This window comes from Bubalus kerabau, chromosome X (assembly GCF_029407905.1).
Source record: "Bubalus kerabau isolate K-KA32 ecotype Philippines breed swamp buffalo chromosome X, PCC_UOA_SB_1v2, whole genome shotgun sequence".
Classification (NCBI taxonomy): Eukaryota; Metazoa; Chordata; class Mammalia; order Artiodactyla; family Bovidae; genus Bubalus; species Bubalus kerabau.
This window is the reverse complement of record NC_073647.1, coordinates 26964188-26980555: the sequence shown is the minus strand read 5'-3', so window position 1 is coordinate 26980555 and position 16368 is coordinate 26964188. Positions and strand designations below refer to the sequence as shown.

Here is a 16368-nt window from a genome sequence, read left to right as displayed (position 1 = left end):
TGTGTGATTGACTACCATCAAAGAAACAAGAGATAACTAATGCTGGTAAGGATATAGATAAAAGGGAACTTTGGTGCATTGTTATAGGAATATAAACTGGTACAGCCACTATAGAAAACAGTATGGAAGTTCCTCAAAACAATTAAAAAGAAACTGCCATATGATGTAGCAATTTGACTTCTGGGTCTATATCTGAAGGAGATGATATTATTATCTTGAAGCGATATCTGCATTCCCATGTTCATTCCAGCATTATTCACAATAGGCAGGACATGGAAATAACTCACGTGTTCACTAATGGATGAATGGATAAAGAAGATGTGGTGTATATATATATATATATACACACAATGGAATATAATTTGGCCATAAAAAGAAGGAAACCCTGCCATTTGTGACAAGATGGAAGAACCTTGATGGCATTATGCTAAGTGAAATAAGTCAGGTAAAGCAAGATATGGCATCCAGTCCCATTACTTCATGGCAAATATATGGGGATAAAGTGGAAACGGTGGCAGAGTTTATTTTCTTGGGCTCCAAAATCACTGTGGATGGTAACTGTGGCAAGGAAATTAAAAAACAATTGCTCCAGCCTTGTGGACTCTGTGGGAGAGGGAGAGGGTGGGATGATTTGGGAGAATGACATTGAAACATGTATAATATCATATATGAAACGAGTCACCAGTCCAGGTTCGATGCACGATACTGGATGCTTGGGGCTGGTGCACTGGGACAACCCAGAGGGATGGTATGGGGAGGGAGGAGGGTTCAGGATGGGGAACACATGTATACCTGTGGCAGATTCATTTTGATATATGGCAAAGCCAATACAATATTGTAAAGTTAAAAAATTAAATTAAATTAAAAAAAAAAAAACAATTGCTCCTTGGAAGAAAAGCTATGACAAACTTAGAGTATTAAAAAGCAGAGACATCAATTCACTGACCAAAGTCCGTATAGTTAAAGCTCTGGTTTATCCAGTAGTCATGTAAAGATGTGAGAGTTGGACCTTAAAGAAGGCTGAGCACTGAAGAACTGATACTTTTGAATTGTGGTGCTTGGAAGATTCTTCAGAGTCCCTTGAGCAAAGAGATCAAACCAGTCAATCCTAAAAGAAATCAACCCTGAATATTCATTGGAAGGACTGATGAGGAAGTTGAGGCTCCAATATTTTGGCCACCTGATGGGAAGAGCTAACTCATTGGAAGAGACTCTGATGCTGGGAAAGACTGAGGGCAAGAGGAGAAGGGGGAAACCGAGCATGAGATGGTTGGATGGCATCACTGATTCAATGGACATGAGTTTGAGCAAACTCCAGGAGATGGTGTAGGACAGGGAAGTCTGGTGTGCTGCAGTCCATGGGGTCGCAAAGAGTAAGACACAACTTAGCAACTGAACAACAACGAACAACAATAGAGAAAGACAAACACTATGTGATCTCTCACTCTCTCACACACACATATGCACACACAGAGAACTTACACAATGTTATTTGTCAATTATATCTCAATAAAGCTGAGGGAAAAAGAAGTGAAGAGCTTTCCTTCTATTTTATGGCCTGGTGGAATAATTCCAATCATATTAACATTACTTGCTTTTAAAAAAAAAAAAAAGTTGAATTGAAACAAATGAACCACTCTGTTATGATGACTTTTTCAGTGGTAGATATTTATTCACTTTTTCCATCTCCTTTTTGATAATTGACTTATTCAACACTACCTGTTCAGTTAATTTTGGCTTCTGAAGAATCATGCTTTTTTCCTAAATTTTCAAATTTGCTGCTATAGAGTTTAATGTAGTGTCATTTATAATTATTTAAATCTTTTATGTATACTTTTCTAATTCCAATGTTGTCAATATTTATTCTCCCTTTTTCCTTAATGAGGCTTGCAAGAAGTTTACCTGTTTTGCACGTCTTTTCAAAGAACAAGTTTTGGTTATCTCATTAATTCCACTTTTTTTTTTTTGCTACTAAAAAGACTTTTCCTAGTTTTTGCTTATTTGCTTAATTTCTGGTTCTTTCCCACATATCTTGAGATGAATACTAAGTTCCTTTATGTTTGCATCTTTGTTCATTAATACTGAGATTGAAGAAGATAATTATTTTTCTGAATAAGGTATTTACTGTGCCAAGTAGATTTTAGAATAAAGTGTTCTTTTAAATTGCTTACTAGATAGTTTGTAATTTCACTTTTTATCCAGTGGTGTTCTAGGAGTGTATTTCTTAATTTCCCAAACAGTTATTCTTTGCATCTTTTACATTATGTACATTTTATAGCTGTTATGCTCAGAAAAATCTATTGTATTTTAAAAATATTACTGCCTTTCCTCTGTGTCTTCCCTCTTCTTCTAAAAGACTATTCGTCAAGATCTACAACTCTCATATTTTCCTTCATGATTCCATGTCTTGGTATTTTTGACTTCGTGCTCTGTGATTCTTCTTTCACTTTCTCTTCCAGGTGACTATTGGGTCTCAGCAGTGATCATCCTCTCCTTCAATTCATCCCTGAGCTGTAGTTGGGGAATTGCATTTTGTAGTTCCAGAAAGTCTCTTTTTAGTTACACTTGAATCTCTGTATGAGTTCTTCTTTTGTTGTTATAGCTGTTGTGGTTGTTCAAGTTGGCATCTGTCTATCTCCCAATCGGTTTATTTCTTTAGACATGCATTGCTTCATCAACCTGCCTCTGGGTGCAGGTTGGGTATAAAGGATTTATTTGTTCACTCATAGCAGTCAGCTCATGGTGGAAGGGGGTCTCTGAGAATCCCAGAGGCTAGGAGGTCCTTAAGTGGTGAGAAACTAAGTACCTGAAGAAAGCTGCCCTCTTCCCAGGTCTCCTTGCAGAGTCCCCCTCTGCTCCTTCATTCCTTTTTGGTCTCTAGGAGGCCTAGGTGTGAAAGTGAAAGTCGCTCAGTCCTGTCTGACTCTTTGCAACCTCATGGACTATACAGTCCATGGAATTCTCCAGGCCAGAATACTGGAGTGGGTAGCTGTTCCCTTCTCCAGGGGATCTTCCCAACTGAGGGATCGAACCCAGGTCTCCTGCATCACAGGCGGATTCTTTACCAGCTGAGCCACCAGGGAAGCCCAAGAATACTGAAGTGGGTAACCTATCCCTTCTCCATTAGATCTTCCCAACCCAGGAATCAAACCAGGGTCTCCTGCATTACAGTAGGATTCTTTACCAGCTGAGCTACTAAGGAAGCCCTAGGAGGCCTAGGAGACCAGGAATATAGGTCTGATACTGTTTCCTGATCTCCTTGCACCAGGCTTTCCTGGGGCTGCATCCAGCTTTGCTCAGCAATCAAAGGATTTTGCTGAGACTCCCACAATGCCTAGGGCTTCACTCATATTTGGTAGCTTTTTGGTTAAGGAGAGCCAGGCAGCCTGGAGTTAAGGATGGAAACAACTCATGCTTAGGTCGCTATCTTCTCAGGATCTTCTGTGGTTTCTAAAGAAAAAGAAGAAAGCCTTTTATATGATTGGACCTTAGTTACACTGAGTCCCAGAGAGTTGCTCTTTAATAACACAGGGCTGGCAATGAGGCTCGGAGTGGAACCTATATCAGTTTGGGGGCAATCGTGAAAATAGAACTGAAATGTCACAGTAAGAAGGGATCTATCTATCTATTTATGTATGCATATTTATAAAAAGTTGGAGTAGCTAGGAGAGTGAAGGTCCAGAAGGTTCATGCCAGAGGATCAAATGTCTCTAATAACTGCAGCTCGCCTGCAATACAGGAGACCCCGGTTGGATTCCTGGGTTGGGAAGATCTGCTGGAGACGGGATAGGCTACCCACTCCAGTTTTCTTGGGCTTCTGTGGTGGCTCAGCTGGTGAAGAATCTGCCCTCAATGCGGGAGACCTGAGTTCGATCCCTGGGTTGGGAAGATCCCCTGGAGAAGGGAAAGGCTACCCACTCCAGTATTCTGGCCTGGAGTCCATGGAGTTGCAAAGAGTCAGACATGACTAAGCGACTGTCACTTTCACGAAGCATTGGAGGGGGTGAGGAAGCCAGAACTCACTGGAATTCTGAGAAGTTACCAGGTCTCAATGCAAAAGGTGACCTGGAAGTGGAAGCTCAGAGAGAAAGATGTGTGAAGTCACACTGAATGTCACAGCGTCCTGAGAACGGTGACTTTGCTTCATTCCCACCTTCTAAGTCTGTTTCTCTCAGTGGCAAACTCTACCCTGGAACCACACAGTGAAGGGGCTTCTGGGTAACCTAGTTACTGGCCTTGGTCAGGAGTGACAGTGGTCGCTGAGCTGACAACAGACAGTTGAGCTCAGTATTCCAGCAGGAAGAGCAAAGAGGAACAGGGTAGGACTGTGGCTGTAGAGAAGTGGCCTCTGCAGACTCCTCTGCCTTTGGCCCCAGTGCCGTAGCCCTCTTGACTGCATGCTTTGATCTGTCTCTCAGAGACGTCCTCTCTACTAACACCAAAGCCACAGCATCACACACTTACTGGTCGTGAATTCTTCCAGAATCCTGTGGCCCATGCTAACCAGGGCAAGACTGGTATGTGAGCCTTTCAACTATGTCAGCATCTGTCAGTGCAAAGTGCCCAGGCTTTTGCAACAGAAAGACCTGTGTTCAAATCTCTCTACTGCTATCTACTACCTGGGCAGGTAAATTACTCTTTCTCAGCCCTTTTCATTATTTCTAAATTAAGAGTGACAATCTCTAACTTTTAAGACAGTTACAAGTATGAAATGACAACTTATGTAAAGCACCATCTATTAATTACTGCTCCTCATTTGGTCACTGCCTTGACAATGCTTCTAGTGCTTGCCTACAGAGAAGAAAAATGATGCTGTTACTTCTTTCCTTCCGTAGTAAGTGGGGACCACAAAGGGGCTCCTCTTTTGCTAGCTGAGTGGCAGGGAGGCGGATCTCCTTTCGTTGATCTGAGAGGCTCTCTTGAGAAGCAGACACAGTAAATCTTGACTTTTCAGTCTGGGTAAGGTACACAGAAGGTAGGCTTTATGTAATAGAGTGGAATGAATATGGAGAAGAAAGTAATAGGGAGCAGTCAGGCTAGACCCTGGGAGTAGGAGAGGAGGGTGAGAACATGGAAAGGAAAATAGCACTGGAGGCTGCATTGGCAGAAGTGGAATGCAGCAGAATAAAGTATTTCAGGGGTAGGACTTCCCTGGTGGTCCAATGGTTAAGACAGCAAGTTTCCAATGCAGGGAATGTGGGATTGATCCTCTGTCTGGTCAGGGAGCTAAGATCCCACATGCCACGTGGTGTGGCCAATGATAAAAAAGTAATAAAAAACAAATAAAATCCCCTACATATAAAGATATGTACATGCGTGTATGCTAAGTTGTTTCAGTCGTGTCTGACTCTTTGCGACTCTATGGACCATAGCCTGCCAGGCTCTTCTGTCCCTGAGATTCTCCAGGCAAGACTACTGGAGTGGGTTGCCATGCCCTCCTCCAAAGGATCTTCCTGACCCAGGGATAGAACCCGCATCTTCTAAGTCTCCTGCCTTGGTGGGCTCTTTACCATTAGTGCCACCTGGGAAGCCCAAAGACATTGAATGTACACATTCATTAAAAAAAAGAATTCAGGACTGGGAAACTGAGTCCAGTGCATCCCTTAGAGAACATAGCCACAGACTGGCAGGTAGTTATACCCACAGGGTGATGGGTACCAGCACACCCCAGCTATGTGCTAGGTGCAAGTCCATCCTGTGGCAGGTAAAAATCACACCAACTGGGTACAGTTTCATGGAAGGAGAGTTCAGGTACAACTGTCTCATCATTAGAAACTCAGCTTGGTATTTCTGAACCATCTGCAAGTTATCCCTTTATCCCTAAAATGTAGCTGTTCTAGACTGTACCAGCAGTGTATCAGAACTCTGTGGGCAGGTATAAATCCAAGCCCAAACCCCGGTGCTCCAAAGAGGGTTCTAAGCAACTTTCCAGGAAAATGGAAGTTGGATGCAAACAGCACTAGCCACACAGTGACTGTCACTTAAACCACCAGAAGAAGAGAAAGATTCTCAGGATCTCTCTTTACCAAAAGCCTGGGCAGTCAGTCAGCGTTGGAGAGAAAAGGAGAGAGGAGTCACAGGCTGTGATCTCTGAAGGCAGATAGGGTTTGTGCCAGAAAATGCTCACTCGGGTTCAACAAGTTTTAAAGGAAGAGGGAGGAGGTGGGATCAGGCAGAGGGAGAAGTTGATCTTGATGCAGGTGCCTCAAAGCCTCAGCCACCAGGTGGGGAGCTGTGGCATGAGAGGCCATCTGCCAGAGAACCTGCATTGAGCCCAGATGGCCAGGCCTTGCCACTCAGATGTGGGCCATCCCCGGAAGGACAGGATTTCCAGTGAGGGTCAGGGCTGTGCAGCAGAGGCAGACCCTGAAGGAAGTGACCTCTGAGGCTGCCCCCTGACCCACCCCCTCACAGTTGGCTAGGAAGCCCTTCCCGGAAAGGGAATCCCTCCGGTGGACACACTTCCCTGTCAACCACATGGCAGTCAGGTATTGACAGGAAATGCATGAAAGCCCAGTCTGCCCTGAGATCTCTATTCTCGCTCTAATGCTTGTATTTATTTAAAAATTGTAACGTTTTAAAATTATTTTAAAATGTGTAACATTTGTAAATTATTTTTATTTATTTATGTATTTGGCTGTACTAGGTCTTAGCTGCAGCACAAGAGATCTTTAGTTGTGGCATGTGAACTCTTAGCTGGGGACATGGGGTCTAGTTGCCTGAGCGGGGATTGAACCCAGACCATCTGAATTGGGAATGAGAAGTTCCAATGGATCACCAGGAAAGTTCCTTGGCTTTATTTTTGAATAAAGAGACATTTTAGAGCCACCAATGATGTTGTAACATTTATAAAATATGGAGTGTCACAGAGTAGAAAGAGTTGGGTCTTTGGAGACAGAAGGTCCTACTTGAGTCTCAATTCTGGGTGTACCTTTTTACTTCAATCTTGGGTCAGTTGTTTCACCTCTCCAAGCTTGTTTTCTCCTCTTGAAAATGGAGATAATCATAGTCAGTAATTCAGAGGGTTGCTGTGAGTATAAAATCTGGATAAATATTTAGTACAGAGCTGGAAACCCAGTCAGTTAAATCACTGGTGATACAATGATGAAGCTATTTACTGTGCCTTGGATGTGCCAGGTACTATGTAAACCATGGAGTGGGCATGGGGGCAGTTAGGAGAGTTTAACCCAGTCCTTGTCATCTAGGAGTTTACAGTTTCCTTGAGGATTCAAGATATGGGCAAATGGGAGTAAGTAGTAGTATTGTGCTAACAACTTACTACCATATCCAAGAATTTTGTAAGAAATATCTTTTTTCTGCTGACATGCTTTCTGTTAGTATTGCCATGTAACCAGTAGAATGGAGGCAAGAACAAGATTTGACAATCTTATGGAAGCTGACCTTGGTCAAAGTCTCTTGTATGTTATTTACCGGGAGAGATGATGGCTAGGTCCTCTGATTCGGATGGAGAAAACGCCAGGAGCATGCTGTGGGGAAAAGGCCACCTTTGATGACCCATTCCTCTTGACTTGGGAGATTCTGAAGGCTGTGGACTGATAGGGATTCCGGCTGGGGACCCGATGCTGCCCAGTGATGTTCCTCATATGAGTGCAAGAGTGAAATCCTTGAACAAGTTCTCCCTCATTGTTTCCTCCTTCACTGGAGAAGAAAGTGACAGAACATTTTAAGATGTTCATTCCTGACAGGTATCCCAACATCGCAGTTGCTGCTGCTACTGCTGCTGCTGCTGCTAAGTCGCTTCAGTCATGTCCAACTCTGTGCGACCCCATAGATGGCAGCCCATCAGGCTCCCCTGTCCCTGGGATTCTCCAGGCAAGAACACTGGAGTGGGTTGCTATTTCCTCCTCCAATGCATGAAAGTGAAAAGTGAAAGTGAAGTCGCTCAGTCGTGTCTGACTCTTAGCGACCCCATGGACTGCAGCCTACCAGGCTCCTCCATCCATGGGATTTTCCAGGCAAGAGTACTGGAGTGGGTTGCTGTTGCCTTCTCCAAACATCGCAGTACAATGTTCTAAATGTTCAAGTTCAAGGGAGACAGAAGATCATGCATACTCGGTATAGATTGGAAAGGTCTTAGTGTTAAACTGTTTTTGGATAAATCATTGACATCTCTCTGTCTTGTAACCTTTCCCTACTTTCAATTCTACTCACAGTTCTGTAGGTCAGAAATTTGGACCAGGTGCTGCAAAGATAGCTCTTTTCTGCTCCATGAATTCTGGAGCCTTGCAGCTGAATGGCTGAGCACTGGCTGGATGGCTTGACTGGGGTCATGTGTCTGGAGCCCCGTGCCCGCCATCAGCTGGATTCCTCAGTTCTTCTTCATGGGGTCTCTTTGCATAGCCTGTTTGGGCTTCCTCGCCACGTGGGTGTCAAAGCATCTGCCTTCTTATGTGGTGGTTGGCTTCCCCCAGAAAGAAAATAGAGCTATAAAGTCTCCTAAAGTTTGGCCAGGAACTGACACAGCATCACTTTGGCCACATTCTGTTGGTAAAAACAAGTCACAGGTCCAGCCTGGATTTAACAAGATATTATCTCTAGACGGTGGCATAACATATATGTATAGGATTAGGAGAAACTGTTTGTCGCTAATATTCCAGTTACTATTTCTGCACAGCTTAGTACCCTCAAATGTAGCAGCTAAAAAATCCATTTAATTTTGCTCATAAAATTATGGGTCAAGAGTCTGAGAAGGGTGCCATTGAATAGTTCAGCACTTAGGGGTCTTTCACAAGGTTGTCATCAGATGTCACCAGGACCTGCAGTAATTTGGTGGTTTGACTGGGCTGGACATCCAAGATGGCTCGGTTGCTCGATGGGCAGCCAGCACTAGCTGTTGTCTGGGAGCTCAGGTAGCACTGTAAACTGAAAAGCCTAGATGTCACCTCTCCCCTGTGGTAGTCTGAGGGTAAGCTGACATCATGCTGGGTGGCTGGCTTTTCTGAGATCAAACGTCCTAAGAGGGCCAGGCAGGAGCTGCATGGCCTTTTCTGCTGCTACTGCTGCTAAGTCGCTTCAGTCGTGTCCAACTCTGTGCGACCCCATAGACGGCAGCCCACAAGGTTCCCCCGTCCCTGGGATTCTCCAGGCAAGAACACTGGAGTGGGTTGCCATTTCCTTCTCCAATGCATGAAAGTGAAAAGTGAAAGTGAAGTTGCTCAGTCGTGTCCGACTCTTAGTGACCCCATGGACTGCAGCCGACCAGGCTCCTCCATCCATGGGATTTTCCAGGCAAGAGTACTGGAGTGGGGTGCCATTGCCTTCTCTGCATGGCCTTTTCTAACCTAGCCTAAAATGAATACAGCATCGCTTCCACCATTGAAGTGGTTACAAGGCCCCTAGAATCAAGGAGAGTACTCACGGTGTCCACTTCACAATGGCCATGCCACAGTCACCATCTTTGGAGGCTATTTTGTGCTGTGCTAAGGTGCTTCAGTCATGTCTGATTCTTTGCAACCCTATGGACTGTAGCCCACCAGGCTCCTTGGTCCATGGGTTTCTCTAGGCGAGAACACTGGAGTGGATTGCCATGCCTTCCTCCAGGGGATCTTCCCAACCTAGGGGTCGAACCTGTGTCTCTTGTTTCCTGAATTGGCAGGAAGATTCTTTACCACTAGCACCACATGGGAAACCCTTGGAGGTTCTTTACCCAGCTCTTTAAAAAAAAAATAATTTATTGGAGCCTTCTGTGGTGGTTCTAGTGGTAAAGAATCCGCCTGCCACTGCAGGAGATATAGCTTTGATCTCTGGGTCAGGAAGATCCCCTGGAGGAGGAAATGGCAACCCACTCCAATATTCTTGCCAGGAGAATCCCATGGACAGAGGAGCCTGGTGGGCTACAGTCCATGGGGTTGCAAAGAGTCAAACACAACTGAAGTGACTTAGCACTTAGCATAGTTGATTTACAATGTTGTGTTAGTTTCACGTGTGCAGCAAAGTGAATCAGTTATACATATACCTATATCCACTCTTTTTAAAGATTCTTTTCCCATACAAGCTATTACAGAGTATTGATTAGAGTTCTCTGTGCTATACAATAGATTCTTACTATATTTTACCCAACTCTAATGTTACAGAAATCCACCAACTTACCTATGATCTTGCTAGAAAGCAACCTTAAGTTATGACATGGACAAACACTGTAGGGTTTGCATCAGAAATGAATCCTTTTAGAGCTCTATCATTTGTTTCTCAAACAAAATTCCTGAGATGTGAACTTAAAGGGACTTCCACCTCTCAGATCTTGGCCCAGTGGGCCTTTCTTTATCTCAAGTATTCTGGCTGGAAGTATAGCTTTTGCCAGGCTGCCTCCTTCTGAACTGGCTTTCTGCTGTGAAGTGTTTTCACAAATGAAAAACACATTTGGTCCAGTGAGAAGCAGTCTTGTCACTGAAGCATCTAATGTGGTGGTTTCTGATGACAATGGCTCTATACTCAGCTAGTCTAAACCTGTCAGGACAAAGCCCTAAGTGCGTCTGTCCTCCGTGGCCCCACTCACCCTAAGCTTACCCTTCTGCGCAGACAATGGAACCGTGTGGCATCTTGCCCAGAAGCATTGCTCAGAGCTGCTGGAGGACGAGCAAACCTGGAATCCAGAGGCTGGTGTCTTGAGGCATTTGGGAACTGGCATGAAATAGACACCAGGGAGGTGATAGGGCCAAAAGGATGAGACGCTCAGTAACTTTTCCACTTTCCTATCAAAGATTCACATTCGGTCCCACCCTCCAGAAAACAACCTGTCCCTCTTTAGGGGTGTGGCCATGTAGGCTTTTGTTTTGGAATATTGCTTTATTTCCAGGGCTGAATTACTTGACTCTACAGGGTAACCCCTGTGCCCCATGTTGTATTAAATGTATAGAATTCTCTCTCATAGGAGGGGCAAAGGACAGAAGGGACCATTTTACTGTGGTGACAAGTCAGGAGAAATGAAAGCATCAGATAGCGCCAACTGCTAGACTGAAAGTGAAAGAACTTTCACCCCAGGAGGACAGGGCAGAAGGATCTGGGAGGGGCAGAGAAGTGCTACAAACTAAGCCCAGGTTTCATTGAGATGCTTTAACACTAGTGTCTGTTTGGTGGTGGGGAAAAGACCACCCTCTGAATGCCCTCTGATAGCATCACCTACTCAATGGACATGAATTTGAGCAATCTCCAGGAGATGGTGAAGGACAGGAAAGCCTGGTGTGTTGCAGTCTTTTGGGTCACAAAGAGTTGAACATAACTGAGCAACTGAACAACAACTGAATCCCCTCATGTGGATGTCAGATCTTCCTGCAGCAGATCATCCCAAATTACCAAGGAGGCTTGGGGGCTGGGCACAGCAGTATGGATTTTTCTGAGCCACTACCATTTTGTTCATATTAAACATCTCACGGGGCTTGGAAAAAGGGAAAGCCTCCATGCCTTTCACAGAAGAGGCTGCTGTGACCTCCCTAGCAGAATCTCCAGAAGCTTTATTTAGAGGAGATAACTTGCCCTGGTCCTTAAATATTCATGATCCTTGGTCTCTGGCATGAATATCTTTATGATGTCATTGATTTGCCCCCAAATGAACACACATCACTGTATTGTTCTTTCATGAAATGTCTAGTTTATCTTCTGATTATTTCTTTTGCAGAGTGGTTTGGGGTGAAGAAACACACTTTTTTTGGTCTGTTTGCATGGACAGGCAGACTCCACTCATGCTCCCAAGCAGACGTCTCTTCAATTCACCACAATCATATAAACTCACCTAGGTTTACTACTGCTACTAAGTCGCTTCAGTCGTGTCCAACTCTGTGCAACCCCACAGACGGGAGCCCACCAGGCTCCTCTGTCCCTAGGATTCTCCAGGCAAGAACACTGGAGTGGGTTTCCATTTCCTTCCCCAATGCATGCATGCATGCTAAGTCGCTTCAGTCATGTTTGACTCTGTACGACCCTATGGACAGCAGCCCACCAGGCTCCTCTGTCCACAGGATTCTCTAGGCAAGAATACTGGAGTGGGTTGCCATTTCCTTCTCCACACCTAGGTTTAGTCATATGTTAACTATTATTGTCCTTCAAGGAACAGGGTGATATCTGGCTTCCAGCTAGAAGTTACCTGTGCCAGAGGTGCCATTGGTAATAGGGCTTGTGGGGTGGGGGAGTCTTCTCTGTGCAGAAAACTTTCTGGAAATTTTAGTGTGTCAGAAAAGCTTAGATACTCAGGATGCACACCATGCTTAATAACCCCCAGGACAGAGACTGACCCTTTTTCCCAAAGAGGGTCTTGTTGCTTACTGGAGTTATGTAGACAAAGCAAATGTTACATGCACACAAGAGAAGAGTGTGTGTGTGTGTGTGTGTGTGTGCGCGCGCGTGTTGAACATGCTGAGTTAAGGGAGTTTGAAAAGACTGAGGGGTTTCATGCTTGGCAGATTCCAGTGAAAATCTGCTTCCTCCCCTCCTTTTAAGATGCTGATAGGAGTGTTGAGATACCGTGTTGTCTAATAGAAGAGCACAGAAAAGACAGAGACCCACCTGGTTTCCTATTTGCTCTCCTAGTTTTTTATCCAGGCTCCACCACTAGGAGGTGTGACCTTTGGGAAAGTTGCTTAACCTCTCTGAGCCTCAGTTTCCTCATTTGTAAAATGGAAATAACACTTCCTAGGCTTGTTGTGAAGATGAAATAAGATAATAATGTAAAGCATTTAGCCCACTGCCTGGCACAGGGTAGTTACTAAATCCATAGTAACTGACTATTATTGGGTGTAAACTGAAGACTCAACCCCTCTCTCCTTCATCTTTCTTCTAAATTCACCCAGGTTTCCATCCCTTTTGAATTCCGGTCAGTTGAAGAGAAATTCCTTCTTTCCTAGAGTACTGATATTAATGATCTAAACTTGGGTTAGATAATCACATTGTGTCATCAACTTCCAGATTATTAGATATTATTTACAAGAAAAATAGGCCTGGAGTTCCTTCCAGACCAAGGACAGAAGCTGCAAATTGAATTTAGAGGCTTGCCGACCTTTAGACCAGGGGCTGGAGGCAGGGGCAACCCACTCTCCTGGTCTTGAAAGACACAGCAGGCTCTCGTAATTGAGTTACCGCCTGGGATTCAGTAAGACTAATCCATCTATATAATTTCTTCGCCTGGCTTAATGACATTAACGAAACCGAATTAAGGAGCGGGTGGAGTTGGATGGGACGAGGGGAAACGGATTTTCTGTATGGTAGTCGCTGCCGCGTCTCTGCCGCCAGGCTGGAGCCTATGGTCTGATTAATGGACCGCTCTGAGGACCAAGTCCTGCCAGCGGCCACGCCGGTCCCACGCCCTTCCGGGTATCCACGTGCTGAGAACAGGGCCATCACGCGCAAAGGGTTTCCCAGGATGTCCCAGGGCTACCCTGTCCCCCTTCCCTATTCCTGGCTCTCTCATCTTCCCCATCACCCCTCTCTTGTACAATTTTTGCTGTTTCCCTTTAGTTCAGATCTTCATGGACCGTCCCTCTTTGGTCACTAGCGTGCTCCAGGCGACAGGCCGATCTGCTATTCCCTCTCCAGCACCCGCCCCCAGTCCCACCTCACTCGGTTTATCTGGGGTTGGCCATTCCGCGTGGTGGGCACTCTGCGCCTAGGTTGCCAACCAGAGCGCCCAGCCCTAGGAGGAGGGGCCTGTGTGCGGGGGGTGGGGGTGGGAGGCGGCCGCGGCCGCTGTCAGTTTCACTCTCTGCCCTACTGACACCCAGATCCTAGCGCGCCCTCTTCACAGAGAGTCCAGCTGGCTCAACTTGGGCAACTGGCCGGAGGCGAGGAGTCGCCGACTCCCGAACTGAGATTCCATCGCTCGGTGCAGGCACTTGCCAACAGCGGAGTCCCCAAAGTGTAGGTGGTGACCAGCGCGGGCCCCGGCAGCGCTGCGGGGAAGGCGGGCGCCCAGATCAGAGGGTGGAGGGTAACGGGGGACGGGGTAGGTGGGGGACGGGGGGCCCCGGGCTTCGATCTCGGCGGCCGACAGTGCGAGTCCGCCCTGGCGGCGCCCGCGGGTCCTTTCCGCTCCGAAGGGGCCGGAGGACGCCCGGCCGACACGCTCGCCGGCGCTCCGCTGGCCTCGCGGGGCTTTGGCCACCCCGCGGCTGACGTCGGCGCGCCCCTGCCGAGCTATCCTTTTACTACAGCCCGCCGGCGGCTTTGTGCCGGCCCCGCCCTCACCGGCCCCCGCCCCCCGCGAGCCCGTACCTTGTGGTCTATATAGAAGGCGCCGCCGCGCCGATTCGCGGCTCTCCGGGACCGAGAGTTCTTTGGAAGCAGAGCGCGAGCGAGGGAGAGGGCGAGCTCCTAGGGGGTGTGGGTGTAGGGAGAGAGAGAGCAGGTAAGGGCCGTCGCATCCCGCTCCTCTGCCCGCCAGCAACTCGGGACCCCCTTTTGGCAAAATCATAGGAACCTGGAACGTTGGTTCAACAAAAAGAGACAGGCGACGACCCTCCCTTTCTCGATTGTCCGCGGGCGAAGAGCTGCGCGGCTCTGCGGTGTAACAGGCTCACACGTTGCTCATCACATGTTCAAACATTTCCCTTTCGGGGAGCCTCGTTATTTTTAAGTGAATATTTTCGTCTTTGTTTTGATTTTTTTTTTTTTTAACCTTCTTCGGGGTTTTATTTTGATGGAGTTGGCGGCCCGCAGCATATGGGGAGAGTAGGGGAAGCGGCCCGCTGGCGCGCGGGTAGCCCACCCCCAGGCAACTCCCCGGGAGGCCCGCGCTGGCCCGGCGAGCGGCCGGCGCGGAGCCCAGGGAGGCCCGCGGCGGCCGAGCCGGGGAGTCCCGGCCGCACGTCTCGACGGCCCCGGGAGTGGCGAGCGCGGCTCTCCGCGGGCGGGCGGGTAGGCAGGAGTGGCGGGCGCGGGGCGCGGGGGGAGCGCCGCGCCGCTTTGTCTCTGCACTTCTGGAGCCAGGCGCGCGGCTCCTCCCGCGGCCGGCCGCTCGGGCTCGCGGTGGCGGCGGCGGCGGCGACGGCGGCTCCTCCTTCACCCCTCTCCTTTCCTCCCCACTCTCTCGTAGGCAGAGGCGGCGGTGGCAGAGCTGGGGAACAGCGGATTCCGCCCGGAGCCACACCGAGGGGAGCTTGCGGTAGCGACTTGCCGCCCTATAAGCACTGTCCCAAGTCCGGCCCGCTCGGCGAGGACTTCCGTCTCCTGGCCGAACCCTGTCAAGCAAGCTGGGATCTATGAGTGGAAAGGTGACCAAGCCCAAAGAGGAGAAAGATGCTTCTAAGGGTAAGCCCGCCCGCCGAGTCCGCCTGCTTCCCTTCCCTTGATTTCCCTCGCCCGCTCGCGTGCGCGCCGCCCTCCGGCGGCTCCCGGCCTCCCTCCCAGAGCCTAAGCTGCCGGTGACCTCTGCGACCCCGGGCGAGAAAGGGGCGGGAGGGGGCCCGGGCCGCTGGGGTGGGGGTGGGGGACTCTGAATTTGCACCACTTTCCCTCCTTCTTCGTGGGATTGTCGCCCCGCGAATGCCAGCAGCCTCTTCACTCCCCCCTCCGGACGCACCCGGGTGGCGCTGCGGGCAGACGGAGCTGCTGCAGCCCGGAGCGCCGGGAACAGCGCTGCCTGCCACCGGCCGGCCGCCTCTCGGTGCGAGTGCCTGTGTGTTGCGTGTGCGCGAGTGTGCATCTGTGTGCTGCGCGGGTGTCACACGGTGACATACTCAGGAAGGAATCTGCCCCACTCTTAGAACCCGTGCTCCGATCTACCTTTCCGCCCCCCCTCCTCCCCGCCCCCAATGCAAACAAAGAGCCTGGCCGCGACACGCACCCCCTTCCCCCCACGCTCCTTTTCCCCTCACGCCCCCTTCTCCCCAACTCTCCCCGTCCCCTCCCCAGAAGGCAGGAGCTTGTCACCTTCCCTACGCCGCGTGCAAAAGTGAGCAATCCCGGTGCCCCGGCGCCGCCCGCGCTGCGCCTCGGCAGCGCCGCCTCGCCGAGCCCCGGGAGAACAAAGGCTCTGGTCCCTCGGCCACTAGTGCCCGGCGGGAGCGGGCCTCCGCGGGAGGGGAGAGCTCCGTCCCTCCACTCTGGGGGGTGTCCAACCACCTGGCCCGCGGCGCCCGGCCGCCGGTCCCCCCGGTCCACCCCCCCCCCCCCACGAGAGCGCTTCTCGGCCTGGGGCCTCCCACTGGCGGGCTGGGGAGGCGCAGCAGAACAGGGCGCAGGCCGGGGAGAACTCAGGAGCAGGAAGGGGCGTTCGCCCGAACTCCCACCCGTCCTAGCCGTGGCCTTGCTAAGGCCCCGGCTTAGCTCCCGATTGTAAACCCTAGACAGCATCCTGGAAGCCCCGGGTGCGGAGAGGGGCACACAGAGAGAGAGGGGGGGTGGGGTGTGGTAGAGCCGTGG

At 49.0% G+C, this 16368-nt stretch overlaps 1 protein-coding gene across 3 annotated transcripts in view; it reads left to right on the top strand.

Annotated features, from left to right (window-relative positions):
• Positions 1-16368, top strand: part of FGF13 (fibroblast growth factor 13) — a 574996-nt gene that overhangs the window by 12415 nt on the left and 546213 nt on the right. Inside the window, exons 1-2 of one of the 3 annotated variants that reach the window (XM_055565012.1) lie at positions 13758-13866; positions 15041-15255. In XM_055565012.1, coding sequence (XP_055420987.1) covers positions 15207-15255 — 49 coding nt within the window. In that variant the 5' untranslated portion in view covers positions 13758-13866; positions 15041-15206. Of the gene's footprint in view, positions 1-13757; positions 13867-14283; positions 14354-15040; positions 15256-16368 lie in introns of those variants that run through there. The other 2 variants (XM_055565013.1, XM_055565011.1) reach the window with 2 other exon arrangements.